The 27222-nt window shown below is 34.6% G+C and overlaps 1 protein-coding gene across 1 annotated transcript in view; it reads right to left on the reverse strand.

The window, feature by feature from the left end:
* The window catches only part of IL1RAPL1 (interleukin 1 receptor accessory protein like 1), a 1395449-nt gene that overhangs the window by 299806 nt on the left and 1068421 nt on the right, over positions 1 to 27222 (reverse strand). The window contains exon 6 of the mRNA XM_003917532.5: positions 7030 to 7104. Within this exon, the coding sequence (XP_003917581.2) occupies positions 7030 to 7104 (75 nt within the window). The remainder of the gene's footprint in view (positions 1 to 7029; positions 7105 to 27222) is intronic.

A 27222-nucleotide genomic window follows, 5' to 3' on the forward strand; every position in this document is an offset into this window, starting at 1 on the left:
ATGCAGGCATAAAAAAAGAATGAGATCATGTCCTTTGCAGGGACATGGATGGGGCTAGAGTCCATTATCCTTAGCAAACTAATGCACGAACAGAAAACCAAATACTGCATGTTCTCACTTATAAGTGGGAACTAAATCATGAGAACACATGGACACAAAGAGAGGGAACAACCGACACTGGGGCCTACCTGAGGGTGGAAGGTAGGAGACAGAGGAGAAGAAAAAATAACTATTGGGTACTAGGCTTAGTACCTGAGACACAAAATAATCTATACAACAAACTCCTGTGACACAAGTTTACTTATATAACAAACCTACAAATGTGCCCCTGAACCTAAAATAAAAGTTTTTTTTAAAAAAGTGCTTTAACTGACTTCCAAACTTTTGGATATCATTGGCCCACAGGAGCTGTTCTTACCTTCACGTCCATCTTTTTTATGGGATTGCAAACCTGTCCTAGAACTAGGGCTTGACTACTTAAAGCTTTTTTTTTTTTATTTTTGGAGACAAAGTCTCGCTCTGTCACGGAGGCTGGAGCGCAGTGGCACAATCATGGCTCACTGCAGCTTCAATCACCCCAGCTCAAGTGATCTTCCCACCTCAGTCTCCCAAGTAGCTGGGACTACAGGTGCATGCCAACACACCAAGCTAATTTTTGTATATTTGTAGATATGAGGTCTCACTATATTGACCAGGCTGATCTCAAACTCCTGAGCTCAAGGGATTGGCCTGCCTCAGCCTCCCAAAGTGCTGGGATACCAGGCGTGAGTGACCGTGACTGGCCCTGACCACTTAAAACATAAAAAGCAATTTCAACTTCTACTTAGATAGCAGGTTTTAAAGCAAACATGCAAAGTTGTATTTTCTTCCAAACCCATTTCTCCTCTCTGTCACCAAAAAGTGACTGAATTTGAGAATCTGAGATAATCATGTAAGTTAGGTGATACAATGACCTGAACATACGAATAATAGTTTCCATTTATTGATTTATCACCTGTTTAATGATATATGATAATAACTTAAATACTGGTATGGCAAATATTCCTTTTTAGGTCAGTCACAATTTTTAGGGTACTTTTTGGTTTCAAAAGTAAGATAGACTACGAGAGCTGAAAAGAGTTACCACTTTCATGTACCTTGGGATGATAAATTTGGATTCAGTAGAATTGAATGCCATAGTTTAAATAATTATAATACCAGTCTGTATTTATCTTTCCATGGTTTAATTATTATGTCTATTTGTCCAAAAGCTTTAATTTATGTCTAACAGGTTTATTTCAGACACTAGAAATATGCTGATTGGTATGTCTTTATTCTTAAGTGGGCAAAAAGAACCACATTTTCCATAAAAAGCTTGGACTTGGGCTATTATTGTTTTTCTCCTAGTAGAAAGGGTTTTCTAATTTGTGTTTGTTGGTGAAAATATTCTTGTATATGCTCTATGATCCAGTAAAATCAAATCAATGGCCTTACATTTGCTTATGACAACCAGTAGCGTAAATGTAGATGAGAAAATCTGGCCGATACCAACTTTCCTATCTCTGGGAACTGTCATATTTACATCACTTGTACAACTCAGGAAAACAATAATTTTTCGAATCAACAGTATTACCTGACACTTTCAGAATTGGGTATCAAATTCAACACCTAAATAATGTTGTTTCTAGAGTATTTATATTAAGTATTTTCTCACCCTAGAGAGGAAACAAAAAGATTTCCCAAGTTTACTAATACAGAGTAGTAACCATTCAGAAAAGGTGTGGTCAATTATGATCTATAATAAAATGTATAGACATTTTCCTTTGGTCTATTCCAAATCTAAAATTCTGCAACTACAGTATGGTGGAACAAGCCAAGGAGTGCTAATTAATTTCTAGTTTGATATTTTATTTTAATTAGCCTATAGTTAAACTGGATAAAATTGCATATATTGGATAAAATGTGTATCCTTTTACTAAGGTCTATGTTTAAAAATTTGAAGTTTCTTTATGTCCTCAACCATTTTCCTCCAGATGTTAGAATCTGGTGAATCCTTGTTACCCACTCAGATACAAAAAATGCTTGCTTTTTAAAAAGCTTAACAACGAGAATAAATTAGTAAAGAAAAATAAGAGTACGGTTGGGCAGCTTACACGGTGAAGTCTACACATTATATTCTCTTGAAGAAAATTTAGAGATGGCCGGGCGCGGTGGCTCAAGCCTGTAATCCCAGCACTTTGGGAGGCCGAGACGGGCGGATCACAAGGTCAGGAGATCGAGACCATCCTGGCTAACATGGTGAAACCCCGTCTCTACTAAAAATACAAAAAACTAGCCGGGCGAGGTGGCGGGCGCCTGTAGTCCCAGCTACTCGGGAGGCTGAGGCAGGAGAATGGCGTAAACCCGGGAGGCGGAGCTTGCAGTGAGCTGAGATCCGGCCACTGCACTCCAGCCTGGGCAACAGAGCGAGACTCCGTCTCAGAAAAAAAAAAAAAAAAAGAAAAAAAAGAAAATTTAGAGATGTGTGTCCTTTGTGTTGTGAACAACTTATTGTCAATTAGTGTTTATTGACATTCCATGTGCCCAGAGTACATCACAAAATTACCGGGTACTGTATTAAGAAACATAGAATCTGGAGGAAGGTCCTTGTTGAGCATTAGGATGAGCAAGAGAAGAAAATGGATAGAGATTAGAGACATTCAGTTAGGTCTGTATGTTTTCTCAAGGGTAGGCATTTACCTAAATGGGCTAGATCTTTCAAATATGGATAAACTCAAAGAGCTGCCACTTGTACTTAATGAGTGAAGAGAGAAAAAGAGGTAAAAGAGAGTAGAGAGAAGTGATTTTAATATCAAAGAAAAGAGATCTTTAAGAGTTTTATGTTATAAAGATATATCCTTTTATTAATTTTGTTAAAGATTAAGTGGTATTTCTATTTATTACATACTTCTGGTGAGAGTTTATACAACTTCTCTAGTAAGAATTCTGAAAATATGTACTAAGAACCTTTAACAAAATTATTTCTACCAGTATTTTTACTTTTAGAAATGTGTTCTGTTGAGATAATTATAAAGTCAGGGGAAAAATGTATAGGTAAAGACCATCACATTATTTATAATAACAAAAATATGAAGAATTCAAATTTCCAGCAATGTATATGAAATTATATGACATTCACATCGGCCATTAAAAGGATATTTTGCGAGAATATTTAATAGGAGCAGAATGTGTTTATAATATTGAGTGTAAGAAATAGATTCTTTTCTCTATTTCCCCAAAATTTTTACCATTAATCTTTATAATTATTTTAAAGCCAACACTGACATTTAAATAAAGTGATACCCATATCTAGATAAGCAATTAATGATAATTTTCAGTGAATTCTGAGTTGTAAAATATAATCTGTATCATTAGGTCAAGGGTAGGGTGGATTTCTACTCTTTGAAAGTTTGGTAGCGATGGAATATGCTATCTGTTCTGGAAGGTTCTGAAAGTGGGCTCCTGGCCATAACAGGCAGGCCACATCTCTGAATGACATTCTCAGGGCTCAGGTTTAGCAAGACAATTGTGTCTGTCTTTTGATTCTCTTGACTATAGTAGTCTGAAAAAATACTCAGGCTCACCTCCCAGATTGACTTTCACAACAGTACAGTGAAATTTCTGGGCCTTTTGCCCAAAAAAAGTGCTACTCATATATTTGCTGATGCCTGAAAGTTATGTAAAATGGACAATGTTCTTTTTTTGACATTTAGAAATAACATACAGGTGCCACTTAAAATGGAAATGCCAGGTTGTGACCACATATTGACTGAAATTCAAACTCGACAATTTACATATTTTATGTGAATTTAGTTTCCATTATATGATTTTTTCCTAAAAAATCTTTCAGTGCTTTCTTTCTACAATAAAAGAATTTAAATGACCACTATCAAATCCTTTCCAGTTTAAAAAGATGAAAGAATTAGAAGAACAGGACACAAGGGATATAGAAAATGGGAAATGTAGGCATGGCTAGCAAATGGCAGAGAAAATGAATTTGAAGATGAAGAGCAAATCCATGCACTTCATGATTATATCAAAGTTCATTATTAATGAATTACATATATTTGTGAGCAAACTAGAGAATCTATGGACACACAGTTACTAGGGTTGATTGGATATGTGTGTAACTTAACTAGGATGCTCAAGTTAGGTCACCAGACATGTACAAGCTCAGCTTTGTGTAATTCCTGATGATTTTTCTTATAATGTAACTCTTACAAGAGTTTGGTTATCCTCTGAGGTCAACTCTCAATTTGGGAACAAGTGGAGGCAAACCTCTGAATACTTTGACAGTACAATTCTGTTGAAGGTTTCCATCTTCTCATAAGAGAGTAAGTTATAAGTTCCCCATCATGGGTGCAGGCCACCCTCTTCACTCCAACCCATGACTCTTCACTCAGTCCCTCTTTCTTAGGATTTCTACCATATTTTGAACCTGCTGAATAGGTAGTTTTGTCAAATGTGGAAAGGGCAAAAATTAAATCCTTAAGAAAATGAAAAGTCAAAATACATATTTTGGAAAAAATGTATATTTTAGGCACCTCATCTCAAGTCTTTTTTGTCTTTAATATTCTTTCCTATTTTCACTTACCCTTTTTGATTCACCTACTAGCAATGCTAGCAAAGTAGCAACAACACTATTAAGGTAGTTACTTCAAATCAACTGTTGCTCACAAATCCAAGGATTAAGGTTGAATTTCTCTAACTAGAAAATGATTTACCTGTACACTACGAACCAAAATCATAAAACAACAAAATAAGTTGCTTAAAAGAATCCACTAGTTTAGTCAGTGGTTAAAGAGACCTCACGCATCTTTCTGAGTGACAATAAAGAATTTAAGAGAATTTTTTGAAGCATTTTAGTAACAGACATGCCCATATTTCTTCAAATGAATGTATAGTCACTTCCAATTTGCATAAGAAATTTCCATATTTTTAATTTGCTGTGGTTAGTCTTAGTGACTTTGTTCAAGAGAAGGTAAAGTTTTAAATATAGCTTTAGCAATTATTTTATTTTGTTAAACACTGTGGTAAGAGGTAGAGAACAATCTAACTTACTACAAATTCAAGGACAATAAAAAGAAACCCTATGGGAAACAATCAACCATAAAATTCTTTTAATTATATCGTCAAGCAAAGGCATACAATTAATTTTATTTTTAATGTGTTCATAATAGTAACTGGTACCATAAAACCCTTCATTCTTGGCCCAAAATGTTTATAGTTTTATGTAACTCCTTAGAAATACATCTTCCTATGAATTATTGAAAGATCAGTATGAGCATGGCTACTTATGAGTATATATAAAAATGCATTCAAAATATAGCAATAAATTCTAATGTAATTAAGGATGCCATGGCATGCATAAAGTGCATGATAAAATTTGAGTACATCTATTTGCTTCATATGTGGCACTGTTTTAATGCTATTTATAATCTTCCATCTCAAAATAACAGCAATTATAATACTACTTGCATATATATGACATTAATTCAAAAGGCTTGAATCAAAGAAAGATATTAACACCCTGACTTGCATAAATCTTGCATGTTCATGCTTTAAAGTTAGCAAATATTAGCATCTCAAGTGCTAGAAAGCCATTGACCACAATAATTTTATAGGTGCTAAAACCATCATCATATCTTTGTGTACTATAACTTTGGGTATGTCATTAGTAAAGATTATCACATCTGTAATCTTCATTTGGAAAATGAATTTATAATTTTGATGCAAATTCTCACTCCAGGAATAAGAGTAACATTAATAACTTAAGGGATGGTATACTGATTCTTTTTCGTTATATACAGTAAATGCATTTTCACTCTCGTATGATTAATATAAGAAGAAATTCCTTAACAAACATGGATATTCATTTAAATTTATATTTTTGATAACCTTTTATAGTGCACCATTACAAACAAATCTTTTCTGCCAAAGTTTATGGTATATGCATGCATACTACATTTCGAATAAAATAAGACCTAAGAGAATATAACAGAATTGCTATGTATATATTTATAATTAAGAGAGAAATTTTTCATAATTTGGTATAACTGAACATAGCTAAATCAAACTCAAAATTTCTAGATGAACCTCTAAGATAAGTCAGAATTCTGATTTGTATATAATTGTATATTTTTTCAAAACATATTTTGTCTATAGCCTTATGTCCCAAATCTGCTAGTCCCTTAACCAAAAGTCACTTGGTCATATTTTATTAATATATTATCCAAAATATAATTAGCAAAATTTATATTATATTTGATTACACTTAAAATGTTTTTTAACCATAATGGTGACATTTATTTTAATAAATTGAATCTTTTCCCCTAAATTTCAGAAATTGCATTTTTTTTTTTTTGAGACGGAGTCTCGCTCTGCCACCCAGGCTGGAGTGCAGTGGCCGGATCTCAGCTCACTGCAAGCTCCGCCTCCCGGGTTCACGCCATTCTCCTGCCTCAGCCTCCCGAGTAGCTGGGACTACAGGAGCCCGCCACCTCGCCCGGCTAGTTTTTTGTATTTTTTAGTAGAGACGGGGTTTCACCGTGCCAGCCAGGATGGTCTCGATCTCCTGACCTCGTGATCCGCCCGTCTCGGCCTCCCAAAGTGCTGGGATTACAGGCTTGAGCCACCGCGCCCGGCCAGAGAAATTGCATCTTAACCTATTAATAGATATTATAAATCAAATTGTTCCATAGTGCCTGTTTGAAAACCAATTCAAACCTTGTAAGATAGCACTGCAATACCATCACTAAAATCATCAGTCTATTTCATTTTCCAATAACCATCTAAATAGCATGTGAGGTTTTACATCCATATGTCCAACTGGGTCCTAAGGCACGCACCACAAGGAATGAAATGGCTAGGTATGCTAGCATTTTCTAACTCTATTCCCTATGAATACAAATGGATTTAGCTGCGAGCATTACATTGGGTTACAATCTAGGCTTATTAACTGTCACAATGTAATGAGAACAGTATATTAACTAGAATTAAGGAATTACTCACCCAGCTGGGTCTCCTGAATTGTCAGTTTACTTTCCATAGGATACAAAAGCTTGGGTGGCTTATCAGTCAGAGGGGCTGAAAAACAACAACAACAATAATACAGAGACTTATGGTTACGCTGCATAAAACTAAAAGATAGAATACAGTCTATTTTCCCAAATATTTTTCATTTTCAAAGTAGTATTAAAGCACTCCACCAAGTAACGATGAACATACTGCAGATAACACCTTCAGGAAAGCTGAAAAGCTATTAGATTGTACATGAGTAAAATAAAACACTTCCAGATTGACAGTCACACGACACTAATGAATTAGACCATCAGGATTGGTCAGTCCCTATGAACATATAACTGTGTTTCAGAAAGCATTTTCAATTTGTTCTTTGTTTTACTTTTAATGGGATGTCCTATATTTTTTTCTGTGTTAATTAAAGCACACATGATATATGTGGCATGTGTTACAATGATTTTTTTGGCATAAAGTTGTCTCATTATTCTTAATTCCATTCCTAGTTTCCATATCCTAGATCACATCATTTCAAAACCTGCCACTTAGTTATTACATTAAGTATTTCCTACATACATAATCTAAGTGAGGTAGATGTGGCATTAAATTAGCACAAGTACAAGCATGCACACCCACACCAAAGGAATATTTTAAATGATGTTTTCCATTTAGTCTAAACTCTTTCTTACTATTATCCATTACATTTTATAGTGTTTTTTGCTAATTTGCATGATATACTCTCTTCGATTTTAAGCTTCTACACATTTCTGCTCTGTGCTCTCGTCAATTTCAATTATCAGCCCATAAATCTAAGAGTTTGTCATTAGAAATCTTGAAGATAGGTTTTCCACTGCATACTTCATTCCTAGCCAAACTAGACTATATCTGGATTTTAGTCAGTTCTCCTTCATTTAGCCTCCTCACTCTGCCCTGCCCTCTCTAATAGAATTGCCTAGGTCCCTTGAAACCTGTCCCTGAAATTTCTACTCTGTATCAAATATATAAATTATCAATTAATGATTGCTAAACTAAATGTTTTTGCTTTGAGGGTTTTCTTTCTTCTTTGCCAAGTGGACATGCCAGCTTGGTTGATAACTGGAAGGCTAATCTAGGCAGAACTGTGGAGTTGACCACATATACTTATCACCAGAGGGTTCAAGAATTCAAGCTTTAGCAGCTTGCCTCCTCTTCTCTTTAAAGGAAAACACATTAAGTACAAAGAAATGACGTACCCCAAGTCAGAGAATAAAAGGAATGAGTTTTGAGTTTTAGTTTGGAAGAACAACCTCATATATGATAGATAGCTTTTGTTCATAGCTAACGGAATAATTATCCATTCATCTTTATTACTATTTAACAAGAGGATAGAAATAAAGGGCAAAGGAAAGTTTGGGTAATAGGATGAGATCAATCGCTTTGAAATTCTTCTCAAAGATATGACATCACTCTGATTAATCTTTAATACTCTTATTTCCTGCCTAAAGTGATCTTAATGGATTTTATTTTTCTACTGCCTAAATAATCAGCTTATTCACTAAATATTGGCAAAATAGTTTGCCATTAATAGATTGGAAATCTACATTTCTTAGACTCTGGTTATCTAATGGTTTCAGTGAATTTCAAAAGCAAATATGGTATCTAAATAAGTGTTGTATTCAGTAAATTATGTCAGTTTAAATAATCTTGTAATTATGTAGTTACAAGTAGACAACTTGACAGTTTTTTACAGAAAGCAGCTGAGAGAACTGTTCCCTGTTCAAATGCACACCACATTAGTTTGCAGTTAGGCAAAAAATAAAGATCTCTAGAGAAAGATAATAAAACTGTATGCAGTACATTTGTTCATAAATACAAAATGGTTTTGTGGTTCTCCATCATAACCCACCACCCACTTGATGGCATAATGTTACCACATCCTTAACATCTTTCATATTACTTTCATGTGGCAAACTAGATGTTAGTAAAGGAATTCTTTAAAGCTCAGTCATGGAATTATAGAACGCTGAAGCCAGGAAGAATTATATGCTTATTAAGTTCTTTGATTTGGAAACTGTGTTCTCTAACACGGTATGATTTTCACCATGTCCCTCTGAGTAGGTGGAGTTTGGGGGTGCCCACTGGGCTCGGTTCCCTGCCTTGTTGTGCCACCCACTTCTCTTTGACAAAAGTAGCTCTGCTTTTATTTTACTTTATACATCAGTATTTCACCCAAGATATTGACCAAACAAATCCAATTCAATTCAATTGATATATATTAAACATAATAATGTGCCAGATATTATGACAGAGGGTCTGTAATATCTTTAGTTTCTGCCCTTATACCTTACAGTGCTTTGTAGTTAAAAAATATTAATAAAAATTTAAAAATAAATTTTATTTTAATAAAAAATATTAACGTTTTAAAAAAACTGGACTGATTCAACTCTCTTATTTTAGAGATCAAAGATCTGAGGTACAAAAAGATCAAAAGGCTCGCCAAAGATAACAGAGCAAATTCAAGCTAGAATCCTTCCTAGATCTTTTCCTCCCCATTCTTTGTTATGTGCTCCTTGGAAAATTCTGTCAAGCAAATATTGCATGGGTCTGTGCAGTCTCCCCTCAAGGTGTGTGCAATCTGTTAGAAGAGTGGAAACATGCAACTATATAATCATAACCTAGAGCACAGAGCTCTTGCAGTGCAATCTGTCATCATCTATAAGTGTCATGTTTTGGTATTATGACGGGTATCAGTTGGATACATTTCTCATGTGATTTTCCTGTCTTTGATAGAAGTGAAGGGAAACTTCCAGAGACCACAACAGCTGAGCCACTGATCTGACACATTGTCAAAATGACTGTGAAAAGGAGGTGATTGCTAAAGCTAAGATGTAGTTCAGGTCTACAGTCACTTGAGGGTGACCAATTTTGCTGTCACAAAGGAAGAGCATGAGCTCAATTTTCCATTATTTGAATGTTTCTGGAACATTATGGTATTTCATAAATATTAGTTGGATTGAATTGACAGAAGACAGAACTGGAAAGCAAATGCGGCTATGGTAGTGACCAATTAAGATGAACATACGCACAACCACAAAAACTCTCTTTATTTTCTGCATTGGCAAAGGTGAAACTAGAAGGAAATTCAAACAAATTACAATTTAAAAAGAAATGTTCTTAGCATTAGACCATGACTAAGCCAACTGGCTTTTTATAGTTAAGAAAACAACTTGTGTTACGGAGGCATTTCTCTCTTCCTTGAAAACACCTATACACACATATGGACACTCACTCACAAATGGAAATCACTTTGAAAACTAAACAAAGTGTAACAGTAATGATATGAAGCACAAGGTAATTTTAAATCCTAATCATATTTTGTCTACAAAAACGCACAGCAATTATAGTAGAGATTTTTCTCTCACTAATTTTGCATTAAACATAGCTTTGTATTCACCATCAAAAGTATTTTCAAGACCTCATTTTATCCTTCAGAACATCCTATTAACAACGGTAAAGCTTTAGAGTCATTTACAATAATAGCAGGCCTCTCTTACAGAGTTATTAATGTCTCTGTTGACAAAACTGTTCTGCATAGTAGAAGGAAAAGTTTAAGGACACTAATTTTTCTTACTAGCTACCAGTTAGAGAAACATCTAGAAGTCAGTATACATGAAGATGTGTACAGGATTGATTCCCTATCTATATTAAGTTTCCCTGAGTATTCATAAAGGTATATAGCGTCTCCCTCTTTTCCCCATCCCTTTTACACTTGAGCTATGGAACGGTAAAAAGTAAAACACTATCTTCCTAAAACAAAAATGACAACACCAGGGTAAAGAGGCCAAGATTCTTGAGTCTTTCTAAAGATCTTAACGTGGAGAGAAATGTGAGGTGTCTATGATACATGCACCTTTCTCTGTTGAACAATCACCTCTTTAAAATTTAATTTTAATCCTTCACATACTAATCCCTCAAATACTACTGAGAATACTCGATGCATTTTGGATATCTGTACTTATCATACCATAAAATGTTTCTTTCAAAATCATATGTAATTTTCATAATGTATTTTAACTAGTTCCCTTCACTTGGTTTCTTAGAAGCATTGTGGTAGAGTAGGAAAGATTTCACACAGTTAGTGTTCAAGGAAACCGGTCTAACAGTTCCTGATTCTACCTTATTTGTTTGGCAAGTTGGATAAATTATTTAACATCTCTTAGTCTCAGTCTTTTTATATGGAGAATGTGACATAAATAGTCTTCCTGCGTGAATTGTCATGAGAATTTAATAGGAAAACAGATTAAGTTCTTGCATATAGTAGATGGAAAATAAATCTGTTCAAATTATATCCATCAAAGTTTGGGACAATAGCATTTAGCAGCCTATATAGCCTGACAAGAAAAATATTACTATTTGTGAAATAATGAACTGGACGTCCAACCAAAGGATCAAAAAGGGTTTAGACCCCTGATTTAAGAATCATTAACACTTTCCACATTACTTTCCATAGCAGGGGGATTGATCTATACTCAACAAATCAATTCAACAAAAATATTTTAAAGACTTTTAAATATGCAAGAAAATGTACAAGGATTATAAGGGAAACAAATGTAAACAAAACATAGCATTTAGTCCTGAAGGAGCTTATAATCTAGATAATTATAAATACATCCATATTCCAATTTCAAAAGCACTTATGAAGGACCTAAAATAGTCAGTACTAAATTAGAGATAAAAGAATGAGTAAGACATAGAGTCATTCATAAGGATGTTCACAGATGAGAGCATATTTATGATGCACTGTGGTGAGTGCTATACTCAGAGATAACTTTTTGGTGACCTCATTTAAATCCACCAACTAAAACTGGTCACAAAAAATATTCACAGATTTATACAGCTGACAACAAAACATGCTTTGTGCAATTGCACTGACTCACTCCATTTTACAATAGGCTGTTTGTGCATTTTTTTTTTTAACTTAAAAGAATTGACAAACAACTGCCTGTGTTCACAGATAGTCAGGGGAACTTGGATCACCCATAATGCTTCAACCTCTGAATGACTCAAGAGTGGAATTTCAGTTTTGCTTTCTTTGGCCTGGAATGCTTTAACATTAGTTTCTAATATTGGAGCATACATCTTGTGAGAGCTGTAGAATGTAAACACAATCTCATGGTCCTTGCTGAAGAAGGAAATGGATAGAAGAAAACATCAACATTTACTAGGTGAATCCACTTGGGGTGAAAGGGGTGCTCTAGTTTTCACTTATCTCTAATGCTTTGGGGTTGGCAACATTTCTCCTTTCTGTTGCAAATAATTATGGTGACTAACCACAAAGTCATGGAGATTCAGAAGCCTCAAAGAGTGAGGAGTGACTAAGCAACTGAACAGAAAGGTGTGGGGAGATCAGTTGATGACTAAACTAACAACATATACAAGGTAACTTTGACTTAAGAGTCATGCCAAGGAGACAGAACAAATACTTCCAAGGAAGTAACTCATAATATATCTATCAAAATACATGTATTTAGGAAAGCCAAGGAATTCATTTGGCTAGCTTTGATACTTAGTATTTTGTTCATTTAATTTGATACGTGTGGTTTGTAGTTAAACTATAAAAATATTCATTTATTCATTCAAAAATATTTTATAAAGTATTTCCTCTCTACCACGCACTAGGGGCTATAACAGTGAACAAGACAGACAAAATTTATCCTTTCATAAAGCCTGCATTCCAGAGAAGGAGAAACAAAAAAATCATATAAATGGATAGACACATAATATAAGGTCAGGTGATTACAAGTACTATGAACATTAAAGCAGCTATAGAGACTAACGTAAGTGCTACTTTAGAGAAAACTGTCAGGAAAGCTTGCTCTGAGGATCATTTGAAACCCATCTGTGAGAAGGGAAGAAGTGAGTCATATCAATACCTGGAGGATGTTTATGCCAGGCAGAGAGAAGAGCAAGTTCAAAGGTGCTGAGATGGAGTATACTTGGCATGCTTAAGAGAAGGCAAAGAATGTCATTGTATCTATAATGATGTAAAAGAAGAGTGATAATGAATTCAAAGATAGCCACTGGTCGATGCAGGAAAGGCCTTATAGAACGTGGAAAGGACTTGGGTTTTATTCTAAGCACACTTGGAATGCTTTGGAGAGTTTTAAAAATAAGAGAGCCCCAAGTAGCATTTGTACCAGAGGTATCACTGGCATTTTGGTGTTCAAGTCTGGGAGAATGAAGTGGTGTGGAGGCAGAGGCAGAATGGAGGCAGGAAGGCAGGGAGGAAGATGTTGGGGCAGTCCAATGAAAGGTGATGACACAGTGTTAGTGGTGGAAGTGGTAGAATTCTTTTCCCTTCAGTATCTATTTGGTAGGTAGAACTAACACAATTTACTGATTGACTAGATGTGAATAGTAAATGAATGTCCATGAGTTAAGGGGGATGATCTCTAGTTATAAGTTTGAGCAGATATATGAATGGTGGTAGCATTTAACCATATGTGGAGACAACGTAAGAGAAGCAGGATTATGGGGGATTAATTATCCAGAGACAAGTTTTTATAAATCAGTTTAGTCACCTCTTTTTATCCATACGGACTAATTTTACTATTCAGTGTTGATTTATATTTCTAAAACGTAAAGCACTGACTGATGACTCATCTCCTTGTAATTCCCCAAAGGGAAGTGGTCTTGGAAAGTTTCATATTTTAGGCTAATGTCATAGTCATTTATTGTGAGATATACTCTGGCTAATTTCTACTATCCTTCACTTATTGAATAGGGAAACGTCGAAAGCCTTTCCACTCAGGTCTGGAACAAGACAAAGATGTCCACTTTTACCACTTGTATTCACCATAGTACTGGAAGTCTTTGCAAGAACAATTAGCCAATAGAAAGAAATAAATGGCATTCAAATTGAAAAGAAGTCAAATTATCCTTACTTGCTGATGACATGATCTTATACTTAGAAAAATCTAAAAACTCCACCAAAAATCTCTTAGATTTGATAAATGAATTCAGTGAAGTTGCAGGATAATAATCAACATACAAAAATTAGTAGCATTTCTATACACAAATAATTAGCTCAGAACGAAATCCCCTTTACAATAGCACAAAAAAATAGAATACCTATGAATAAGTTTAACCAAGGAGATGAAAGATCTCTACAAGGAAAACTATAAAACACTGATGAAGAAAGTTGAAGAGGATGCAAACAAATGAAAAGACATCCCACACTCATATTATAGACTGGAAGAATTAATATCATTAAAATGACCATACTGCCCAAAGCAATTGACAGATTCATTGCAATCCTATCAAAGTACTAATGTCATTTTTCACAGAAGTAGAAAAAAGCAATCCTAAAATTCATATGGAACAAAATAGAGCCCAAGGAGCCAAAGCAATACTAATCAAAAAGAACAAAGTTGGAGGCATCACGCTACTTGAGTTCAAATTGTACTACAAAGCAATAGTAACCAATACAGAATGGTACTGGCACAAAAACAAACGCATACACCAATGGAACAGAATAGAGAGCCCAGAAACAAACCCATGCACTTACAGTCAACTCATTTTTTGACAAAGGCACCAGGAACGTACGTTGGGGAAAAGATAGTCTCTTTAATAAATGATGTGGGAAAACTGGATATTCATATTCAGAAAAATAGATACCCATCTTTTACCATATACAAAAATAAACTCAAAATAGATTAAAGACTTAAATATAAGATTTGAAACTATAAAACTGCTAGACAAAAACATTGGGGAAATGCTAGGGGAGACTGGTCTGGGTGAAGATTTTTTGGTTAAGACCTCAAAAGCACAGGCAACCAAAGCAAAAACAGACAATTGAGATTACATTAGGCTACAAAGCTTTTGCACAGCGAAGGAAACAGTTAACAAAGTGAAGAGGCAACCTACAAAATGGAAGAAATTATCTCAAATGATCCATCCGACAAGTGATATGGTTGGCTCTTCGTCCCCACCCAAATCTCATGTCGAATTGTAATCCTCAATGTTGGAGGAGGGGCCTCGTGGGAGGTGACTGGATCATGGTGGCGGACTTCTCACTTGCTGTTCTCATGATAGTGAGTGAGTTCTCAGGAGATCTGGTTGAGTAAAAGTATGTAGCAGTTCCCCCTTCGCTCTCTCTCTCCTGCTCTGCCATATGAAGACGTGCCTGCTTCTTCTTCACCTTCTGCCTGATTGTAAATTTCCTGTGGCCTCCCCAGTCATGCTTCCTGTACAGCCTGCAGAACTGAGTCAATTAAAACTCTTTTCTTCATAAATTACCCAGTCTCAGGTAGTTCCTTATATGAATGCAAGAATGGACTAATACACAAGGGATTAGTAAGTAGAATATATAAAGAGCTCAAACAACTCAATAGCAAAAATCTTCCCCCAAAAATCAAATTATCCCATAAGAAAATCAGCAAAGGAGCCAAATAGATATTTCTTAAAAGAAAACATGCAAATGGCTAACAGATATATGAAAAAAAAATGTTCAACATCAACTAATCATCTGAGAAATGCAAATTAAAACCATAAAGAGCTGTAATACCAGCTACATGGGAGGCTGAGGCAGGAGAATCGCTTGAACCCGCAAGGTGGGGATTGCAGTGAGCTGAGATCGTGCCATTGCACTCTAGCCTGGGCAACAACAGCAAAACTCTGTCTCAAAACAAAAACAAAAACAAAAACCATGAAGAGAAATTTCAGCCCAGCTAGAAATGCTATTTATTATCAAAAAGACAAAAAAATAACAAATGTTGGAGAGGCTGCAGAGAAAAGTGAATGCCTGTACACTGTTGGTGGAAATGTAAAGTAGTACAGCCATTGTGGAAAACTCTACAGAGTTTCCTCAACATACTAAAAAGAAAATGTGGCATATGTACACAACGGAATATTATTCAGCAATAAAATAATATGAAATTCTGCCATTTGCAGCAAGATAGATGGAAAGTCATTATATTAAGTAAAATAAGCCAGGCACAGAAAGAAAAATATCATATTTTCTCACTCATATGTGAGAGCAAAACAAGTGAATCTTATGAAGGTAGAGAATAGAATGACTGTTATGAGAGGCTGGGGAGGGGGTGATGAAGAGAAGTTGATTAACATGTACAAAAATATAGTTAGAAGGAATAAATTCTAGTACTCTATTGTACAGCAGGAAAATTATAATTAGGAATATTTTATTGCATATATCATAATAGCCAGAAGAGAAGAATTGCAATGTTCCCACCAACATAAAGAATTGGTAAATATTTGAGATGATGGCTATCCCCATTACCCTGATTTGATCATTACACATTGTCTACATTCATGAAAATATCACATACACCCCAAAATGTATACAATTATGACACATCAATAAAAAGTATACACCCAAATTTATTTTTTGACTAATACAAACAGGGTCCTGCTTATCAAAGTTCCTAAGAACAATTCTCCAGTACTTCCTTAGTTCACTGATATGTGGAACATACCTAATTGGCAAATTGGATATAATCACGATTAATTTAGTTTGCTCTCTTTAAAAAATATTTATTATGAAGTACTGTCCTAACATATGAGTTACGGAATTTACATTTAGTTGCTATCCAGTATCTTGATAAACCTCCAAGGTAAAAGAAACAATGAAAATACTCTATTCATTATTTTCATAATGGAATTACTCAAGAATACCAAAGGAAACTGTGGTCAACATGGAGATAATGTTAAGGTTCAGGGCCTCTATTCATTTTTCACCTTCTACATTTGTCCTTTATGCCACAGCTTTCATTGTCTCCAGCCCTGTTTAATGCACCAAGACTCACGACAGATCCCAGAACACATTTAATCACTCAGTAAACCCTGATTCTGACCAAATGAGTGGAGAAAAACATGGAGGGTAAACAAAAGAGAGTATCACTAGATATAGAATAAATAAAGGTGGTTCAGTGTTTTAAAATTTCACGTTTAAAACAATTGCTGCAGTAGATTTTGCATAAATGTTGTGAGGATGAATTCCAACTGATTGCATGACTAATTTCAGCCATTTTAAATAAATTTGTGTGTAGTCAACGCTAAAGAAAAAATGGTGAGAAAAATGAAACAATATATAATTATCGAGAGAAATGATGATGAAGCATAGGAAAAGGATGCTGATTGATGTAAAAGCTATAATCAAGTAGGTGAGCATGCCAACTACTGTTTTCACTTCTATTGACAGGCAAAAAATAATAATAATAACAGTCACTAATTATCTTCTAGGAACAATAGTCTATTCCAAGAAATTATGTATCCTGTGAGGGAAAGCATCTCTAGCAATGAGGAAGTATGCAAAATGATCATAGCATATCTTTTTTCTTATTTCTATTAGCAGATAAAAGGCCTTCAGAAATGAAAAAGGATAACTCCCAAGTTATTTAGAAATGCTTATCAAAATAAAATTTTGGAATACAAAAAACGTACAATGTTACTGTGAAAGTCAGAGCATTGTAAATTCTCTGCTTATCTCAAGATACCACAAAAAGACATTATATTTCTAAGTATAGTATAATGTAATTTAATGACCTTCCAGATTATACTGAGTTGGTTTATATATACTTGTGCTTCTGAAGAAGATATTTACATTTCTTGGTATTCTGTTCTTGATACACAGTCCTGCATGATTACTCATTGGCATGGTTTTATGACAGTGGTTCTCAACTGAGATTGTCACAATTGGTAGGGGGTGTTACTTGACCATGGACGCTGCTAGAGATCTTACAATGCACAGGAAAGATGTACGCAAGAATTATCTGGCCCTAGATGTCAATACTGCTCAATAATTCCGAGGTTGAAAAATTCTGCGGTATGCTAGCCACATACTAAAAGTGGTTTTATTACCTCTATTTCAAACCAGAAATGGTCAGGAAAGTTCAATTTTCTGGTAGACATAAAGCTATTGTTAACACGGAGCTGTTGAAACATAGTGGTGGAAGCTGCAGCCTGGGCTGTCGTAGAGTGGACCACAGCCATGAAGGAAGCCATGAAGGGTTTAGAACCTTGTACAGGCTTAGGAACCAGAAATATCAGGTATGATAGGGTACAGGGGAAAGATGCAAGGCCAAAATGAGAAGGACTGATGAAAATTCGTATAAAGAATGAGTAACCTACTCTTTCGTCTTCCAAATCCCCATATGAAGAATGACTACCACCACAATCTCTTCTCTCCACCCAAACAACTGAAAATCAAGAGGTTCTTTTCTAAAAATATTCAATAAACCACTTAATGTAGAAAAGCAAAGCCATTCCTGAACTTCAGAAATAATTCCAATGTATTTCAAAACATTTAGCTTATGACACAATTCACAACTGCAAAAATATGGAACCAGCCTACACATCTATCAACCAATGAGTGGATAAAGAAAATATGGTGGATAAATATATATATAATGAAATACCTACTCAGCCATAAAAAGGAATGAAATAATGGCATTCACAGCACCCTGGATGGAGCTGAAGACCATTATTCTAAGTGAAGTAACTCAGTAATAGAAAACCAAACATTGTATGTTCTCACTTATAAGTGGGAGCTAAGATATGAGGACACAAACACATAAGAATGATATAATGGACTCTGGGGAGTTGGGGGAAGGATGGGAGGGGAGTGAGGGATCAAAGTGAGGCTCTCATTATGATAGTGGACTGAAAAAAGGTAAGCATTCTAGAAGCCTCTTTAATGCTGTAACCAAAAAGATACTGAATTTTAATAAGCATGGCCTACATTGAAATTCAAGGTTTATAAATATAAAACAATTTTTAATTTTTGTAGTAATTACATAAAATCTTAGAGATGTTCTTTAGAATGACATTTTAAAACAGCCCAAATCTTATAAAAATAACTTCATATTTGCATAAAATATAGGAACATAAAGTTAACCAAATAATTTTACTACTACTACAATGCATTTCTCAAGATGAATTAAACTTCATTGGTGGTCTGAAGGCAATATACATTAGGGGCAATGATACTGATACGGTTTGGCTGTGTCCCTCACCAAATCTCATGTTGAATTGTAGCTCCCATAATTCCCACATGTCGTGGGAGGAGGGACCCAGTGGGAGGCAACTGAATCATGGGGGCGGGTCTTTCCCATGCTATTCCTGTGATAGTGAATAAGTCTCATGACATCTCATGGTTTTATAAATGGGAGTTCCCCTACACAAGCTTTCTTGCCCGCTGCCATGTAAGATGTTACTTTGCTTCTCCTTTGCCTTCTGCCATGATTGCCTCCTCAGTCATGTAGAACTGTGAGTCCATTAAACCTCTTTTTCTTTATAAATTACCCAGTCTTGGGTGTGTCTTTATTAGCAGCATGAGAACAAACTAATACAAATACTATATTTTTGTATATTAATATATTCAACTTCAGTACTTGCTTTAACTTTCTTGACCTCTGTCAATGATTAGGCTGCATCAGGAGATGATAGCACAGGTTCTTTTGATATTCTGTGCATCTAAGATAACCTGTTTACACTTGGAGCCCTGAAATGCCAATGTAATAGTAATATAAATATTGTGCATTAAATTGAAAAGCTACTTTAATTTGGTGGCATTACTGCTTTTTAAAAAAAACCTCCAGATAATTAGCCTCTCTCACTTCCTTTCTTTTTTCCTTCCTTCCTCTCACCCTCCCGCAATCCACCATTTCCTTTCATCCTTCCTTTCTTACCAAGAAGTATATGTGAAGGCAGACTGAAAACAAACATTTTATTTATTCTATCCTGGATACAGCAAAAATGATAATAATAATAAGAGCCCTAATTTTCCATTCATTCTTTTGTTCAACAAATAGAACACCTGTAAGTTACTTGCATAGATCATCATCACTTTTCTCTGTTTATACTAATTGTTATGATTCATTTAACTAACACTGTTGGAAGAGTCAGTTTATGCAAACAATTATTTAGCAAATAATAATCTCCCACCAAATAAGATTTCAAGTAGTTTCAACACTCTAAAAGCTTACTAAAGAGGTCCTATGGTGGTTTTCTATTGTTTCATAAAACAAGTCTATCACAAGTCATTAAAAACATGATTATTACCAAAAATAAGAAGTACAAGAAAGAAAAGCATGCCTATGAGCAATAATATCAGGCACCCTTTAAATAATACTTGCTATTCAAATCTAATTATGCTGTGAATATTCTTATATTACTTTTGCTATCAGTTACTTGGCAACAAATGGAAGTTAATCATTTCAAGCATTGCAGGAAAAATCTGCAAATTTGTTCTTAGTAGCATTGAACACCACTCATGTTGTCAAAAGAAAGGAAAACAAAAACAAAAATAAAACAAAACAAAAGACTGTTACAAACAACAACACATGCAAAATGTTAGAAATTACTAAAGTTTGGTGATAAGTACACAGGGTTTCATTATGTTATTCTCTCTCTGTTTGTGAATATTTATAGCTAAAATTGTCTATACTAAAAAGAGTTATTTTAAAAAATATAACTGCTATGGATATGAAGACTTTGGTAAAATTTTGTGTGGTATAAATAATGCATACATATACACAGTTTCTACATCTACATGTGTCCATATATTGAAGCATACATTGTACATTTAGAGCCAAGTTTATAACAAGAAATGGAATTACATGGAATTGCATCTATGCCAGCTCAAAGCAATACCATAGTTCTATCTGCCTAGCAAAATTTGTTTCTATTACATCTTCACATTTCTCTGAAAGTGATAAGTAGTAAAGACATTTTTACTTTAGGACAGAAGAATAGAAAAGCACTAATACAACTCATCAGTGAAATACTACTGAGTTATAAAATATCCCCAATCTTAGTAGCTTAAAATAATGGTCATTTATTATTGGTCATGGTTCTCCAAGATAACTGATCGGGGCCAGACATGAATGTTCTTTGTTTTACTCCCTCATGCATCTGTGGTTAACTGCAGGTCAAGCATGTGGGTTTGCTCATTTTGGCTGGGCTTGCTCACATTTTTTACATTTTAACAAGCTAAGACTTTTACTCTGTAACTGATGGCAAAACAACGGTTTGTAAGCAAGAAAGCAATGTGATCCAAAGTGAAATTTTTTATGCTCCTGTAAAGTCTGGAACTATTCTCAACCTGCTACTGATCAAGCACACCGAACATTTTACCATTTCCCCAATTTACCACTTTCTTGGAATCATTTGGAATGCCCCTCCTTTTCTTCCAGAATGCTGTATCCCTCCTTCTTAAATCCTAACCCATCTTTCGATAACTATCACAGATGTCAACTTTTAGGCTAAACTTTAGTGACTAATTGTGGGACTCTTAAACACAATCTGTTTACCTCTGTCTAGCCTTTAAGAGGCCAGATTGTAACTTTTCCTTCTACACATTTAACTTTCTATTGACATTGTAAACTCACTAAGAATAAATTTTTAAACTTTTATTTCCCTGGATTTTAGTGTTTTTTGTAACGTAAAACAGAAGATATTCCAAAAAATTTTTTTGAGAGGACTAGTCATGGAAAGATTTAATTGTATTTCATGCATTCTATTTTAAAAGGCAGTAATTGTGTGCTTTTTCCTGAAGATCTACATTAAAAACTGCCATTAAAAATAATTTTTGATAGCTAATGAGATATGCTTCTGTTACTTTAGAAAACTTATTCATCTTGAAAATACACTACAGGAAATCAGAAAAATGACTATTAATACTCTTTGAAAAGTATCTTTTCTCATTCTTTTTAAAATTAAATGAACAGATAACATTGTATGTATCTATCATGTACAACATGACATTCTGAAGTATATATGCATTGTGGAATGGTTAAATCTAACTAATCAACAAGTGCATTACCTCATGTAGTTGTCATTTTTGTGGTGAAAGCACCTAACATCCAGTCTCTGCATTTGTCAAGAATACAATATACTGTCATCAATGACAGTCATCATGCTGCACAATAGATCATTTGAAATTATTCCTTCTATCTAACTATAATTAGATATCCTTTGATTAACATTTCCCCAACATTCCCATCCCAACCACCCCAGCCTCTGGTATCCATCACTCAACATTCTACTTTTTTGAGATGAGTTTTTTAAGATTCCATACATGAGTGTGATCATGTAGTATTTGTCATATTGTGCCTGGGATCTTTCACTTAACCTTATGCCTTCCGGATTCATCTATGTTGTTGCAAATGACAAGATTTCTTATTTTTATGGCTAAATAGTATTCCATTGTGTATCTATATACATTTTATTTATCCATTTATCCACTGATGGATGCTTAGGTTGATTCCACACCTTGGTTATGGTGAATAATGCTGCAATACACATAGAAGTACATATGTCTCTGACATACTCATTTCGTTTATAGATACCCAGGAGTGGAATTACTGATCATGTTACAGCTCTATTTTTAATTTGTTTAAGAACCTCCATACTGTCTCCATAATGGCTGCACTAATTCACATTCTCACCAATAGTGCACAAGGGTTTCCTTTTTTCCACAATCTAGCCCAAACTTATCTTTTTGTTTTGTTTTGTTTTTTGACAATAGCCATTCTAATAGGAGTGAGGTGATAGCTCACTGTGGTTGTGATTTGCTTCCCTGATGATTAGTGATGTTGAACATTTTTTGATGTACATGTTGGCTATTTGTATGTCTTCTTTTGAGAAACGTCTATACAGGTCTATTGCCCATTTTAAATTGGGTTATTTGGCTTTTTTCTATTGAATTGTTTGAATTCCTTATATATTTTGTGTATTAATCCCTTATCAGATGTATAGTTTGCAAATATTTTCTTTCATTCTATAGGTTGCTTTTATTCTACTGATTTTTTCTTTTGCTGTGCAGAAGCTTCTTAGCTTGATAAAATCCCATTTGTCCTTTTTTTTTTTGCTCTTGTTGCCTCTGTTTTTGAAGTCACATCCAAAAAATCATTGCCGAAAACAATGTCATGGAGTTTTTCCCCCTATGTTCCCTTCTAATAGCTTTACACTTGTGGGTCTTACCTTTGTTTTTAATCCAATTTGAATTGATTTTTGTATAGAGTGAGATACAATAGTCTAATTTCATTTTTCTGCATGTGGCTATCCAGTTTTCCCAAAACCATTTATTGAAAAGACTGTTTTCCCCATTGTGTATTCTTGGCAGTTTTTGGAAAAAAAAATGAGTTAGCTGTAAATGTGTAGATTTATTTCTGGGCTCTTCATTCTGCTTCATTGGTCTCTGTTTTCATGCCAGTATCATGCTATTTTGGTTACTATTGCATCATAGTACATTTTGAAGTCAGGTAGTGTGATGCCTCCAGCTTTGTTCTTTTAGCTGAAGATTGCATTGGCTATTTTGTGTCTTTTGCAGTTTATAAAACCTTTTAGATTCTTTTTTCTATTTCTGTGGAAACTGTCATTGGTATTTTAATAGAGACTGCATTGACTCTGTAGATCACTTTGAGTAGTACGGACATTGTAACAGCATTTATTCTTCTAGTTTGTGAATACAAAAATTTTTCATTTATCTGTGTCTTCTTCAGTTTATTTCATCAAGATTTTGTAAAATGTAAAAAGGCTACAGTTTTCAGTGTAGAGATGGTTTTCCTTCTCGGTTAAATGTATTCATACGTATTTTACATTTTTGTAGCTACTAGAAATAAAGATTTTAAAATAATATTTCTTTTTCAGATAGTTTGCTGTTAGTGTATATAAATGCTACTAATTATTGTATGCTGATTTTATGTCCTGCCACTTTACTGAACTTGTTTATTAGTTCTAAAGTTTTTTGGTGGAATCTTCAGGGTTTTCTATATATATATAAGATCATGTCTCTCCAAGCATGAAAAGTTTAGTATCTTCCTTTTCCATTTGGATACCCTTTATTTCTTTCCCTTGCATAATTGCTTTGGCTAGGATTTCTAGTACTTTGTTGAATAGAAGTAGTGAAAGTGAAAATCCATATCTGGTACCAGATCTTTGAGGAAAAGCTTATAATTTTTCCCCATTCAGCATGATGTTAGCTGTAGGTTTGTCAGATATGGTCTTCATGGTCATGAGTGCATTGTTTCTATACTTAATTTCTATACCTAAATTGTTGAGAGTTTTTATCTTGAAAGGATATTGAATTTTATTAAATGCTTTATCTGCAACTATTGAAATGATTATGTGGTTTTTATCCTTCCTTCTGTTAATGTGATGTATCATGTTTATTGATTTGTGTATGCGAACTATCCTTGTATCCATGGGATGAATCCCAATTGATCATGTAAATAATATTTTTATGTGTTGTTGAATTTGGTTTTCTTATATTTTGTTGAGAATTTTTGCATGTGTAATCATGAAGGAAATTGGCCTGTAGTTTTCTGTTGTTGTTGTGCCCTTATCTGTTTTTGGTATCAGTGTAATGCTGGCCTCACAGAATGATTTAGGAGGTATTCTCTCCTCTTCAATTTTTTGGAATAGCTTGAGAAGAATTGGTATTACTTCCTTAAACATTTGGTAGAATTCAGCAGTAAAGCCTGGGCTTTTGTTTGATGGGAGGTTTTCTATTACTGATTCAATTTTCTTGTTATTGGTCTGTTCAGGTTTTCTATTTCTTCATAATTCAATGTTGGTAGGTTGTATTTGTCCAGGAATGTATTCATTTCTTCTAGATTATCTAATTTGTAGGCATATAATTATTCATAATACTCTCTTATGATCCTTTGCATTTCTTCAGTCTATGATGTAATGTCTTTCTTCATCTCTGATTTTATTTGAATATTCTCTTCATCTCGGATTTTATTTATTTGAATATTCTCTCTTCTTAGTCTAAAGGTTTGTTGATTTTGTCTTCAAAAAATCTTTGCTTCATTCATCTCTCGTATTGTTTTTCTAATCTCCATTTTACCCTTTTCTGCTCTGATCTTTATTATTCCCTTCATTCTACTAATTTTGGGTTGAGTTTCTACTTGTTTTTCTAGTTCCTTGCAGTGCAACCTTAGGCAATTTGAGATTTTTCTCTTTTTTGATATAGGCATTTATTGTTATAAACTTTCTTCTTAGAACTCCTTTTGCTATATTTCATAGTTTTTTGGTATGTTGTATTTCCATTTTTATTTGTTTTAAAAAATTTAAATGTTCCTTTTAACTTCTTTATTGATCAATTGCATATTCAGGGGCATGCTGTTTAATTTTCATGCATTTGTGAATTTTCCAAAGTTCATCCTTTTATTTATTCCTAGTTTTGTACCATCATGGTCTGAAAAGATACTTGATATTACTTCAGTCTTCTAAAGTTTGATAATACCTGTTTCGTGGTCTCACATGTAATCTATCCTGAATCATGCTCCAAGGGCAGTTGAGAAGGATCTGTATTCTGCATCTGTTGGATGGAATGTTCTGTATATGTCTGTTAGGTCCACTTGGTCTAGACTACAGTTTCAATCCAATGTTTCTTTTGTCTGGAAAATCTTTCCATTGCTGAAAGTGGGTTGTTAAATGTCCCTACTGTTACTGTATTGCAGTCTTTCTCTCTTTCAGACCTATTACTATTTCCTTTGTATATTTAGGTGCTCCAATGTGATGTACATATATGTCTATAATCGCTACATCCTCTTGCTGAATTGGCCCCTTTATCACTATATAATGACTTTGTCTCTTTTCATAGCTTTTGACTTAAAGTCTATTTTACCTGATTTAAGTATAGCTACTCCTATTGTTTTTTATTTCTATTTACATACAATATATTTCTCATACTTTCACTTTCAGTCTCTGTGTGTCCTTACCAGTAAAGTGAATTTTTTATAGGTACCATATAGAAGAGTCTTGTTTTTTAATCCATTCAGCCACTCTATATGTTTTGACTGGATAATTTAATCAATTTAATTCATATTACTTATTGATAGGTAAGGACTTACTACTGCCATTATAGTCACTGTTTTTGAGTTGTTTTGTAAACGCCTTTAAAATTTCTTTCTCTTTTACTGTCTACCTTTGTGGTTAAGTGATTTGCTCTAGTACTGTGGTTTGATTCCTTGCTTTGTACAGTTAGTGTATCTATTACAAGTTTTTTGCTTTGTGGTTACCATGAGGCTTACAAAAACATCTTATAAGTTATTTTAAATTGATAACAATTTAACTCTGACCACACACAAAAAAATTGTTCACTTAAACTCCGCACATATTCATATTTTGAATTTTTGATGTCATAATTTAAATCTTTTTATATTACAGGTACCATAATAACTTAGTGTAGTTATTATTTTTAATAGTTTTATCTTTTAACCTTCTTACTAAAGATATAAGGAATTTACACACCACCATTACCGTATTACAATATTCTTTTTTTTTTTTTTATTTTTGAGGCAGAGTCTCGCTGTGTTGCCAGGCTGGAGTGCAGTGGCGTGATCTCGCTCACTGCAACCTCTGCCTCCCAGGTTCAAGCAATTCTCCTGCCTCAGCCTCCTGAGTAGCTGGGATTACAGTCGTGTGCCACCACACCCAGGTACTTTTTGTATTTTTAGTAGAGACGGGGTTTTGCCATGTTGGCCAGGCTGGTCTTGAACTCCTGACCTCAGGTGATCCACCCACATTGACCTCGCAAAGTTGTGGGATTACAGGTGTGAGCCACCACACTTGGCCTAAAGTATTCTTAATTTGACTTTGTACTTACTTTTACCAGTGAGTTTTATACTTTCAAATGCTTTTGTGTTACTCACAAGCATTCTTTTCTTTCAGCTTGAAGAAGTTCCTTTAGCATTGCTTGTAAGACATGTCTGGTGGTGAAGAATTCCCTTGACTTTTGTTTCTCTGGGAAGTCTTTATCTCCCCTTCATTTCTGAAGGACAGCTTTTCTTGGCATGGTATTTTTGTTTGGCATGTTTTTCCTTAATCACTTTGAAAATATCATCCCAAGGGGTGCGAGCAAGATGGCCGAATAGGAACAGCTCCAGCCTCCAGCTCCCAGCACGAGCGACACAGAAGATGAGTGATTTCTGCATTTTCAACTGAGGTACTGGGTTCATCTCCCTGGGGAGTGCCAGACAATCAGTGTTGGTCAGCTGGTGCAGCCCGACCAGCCAGAGCTGAAGCAGGGCGAGGCATCAACTCACCTGGGAAGCTCAAGGGGGAAGGGAATCCCTTTAGAAACTGAGACACACAACACCTGGAAAATTTGGTAACTCTCACTCTAATACTGCACTTTACCAAGGGTCTTAGCAAACGGCACACCAGGAGATTATATCC

The sequence above is a fragment of the Papio anubis genome, chromosome X, assembly GCF_008728515.1.
Source record: "Papio anubis isolate 15944 chromosome X, Panubis1.0, whole genome shotgun sequence".
Classification (NCBI taxonomy): domain Eukaryota; kingdom Metazoa; phylum Chordata; class Mammalia; order Primates; family Cercopithecidae; genus Papio; species Papio anubis.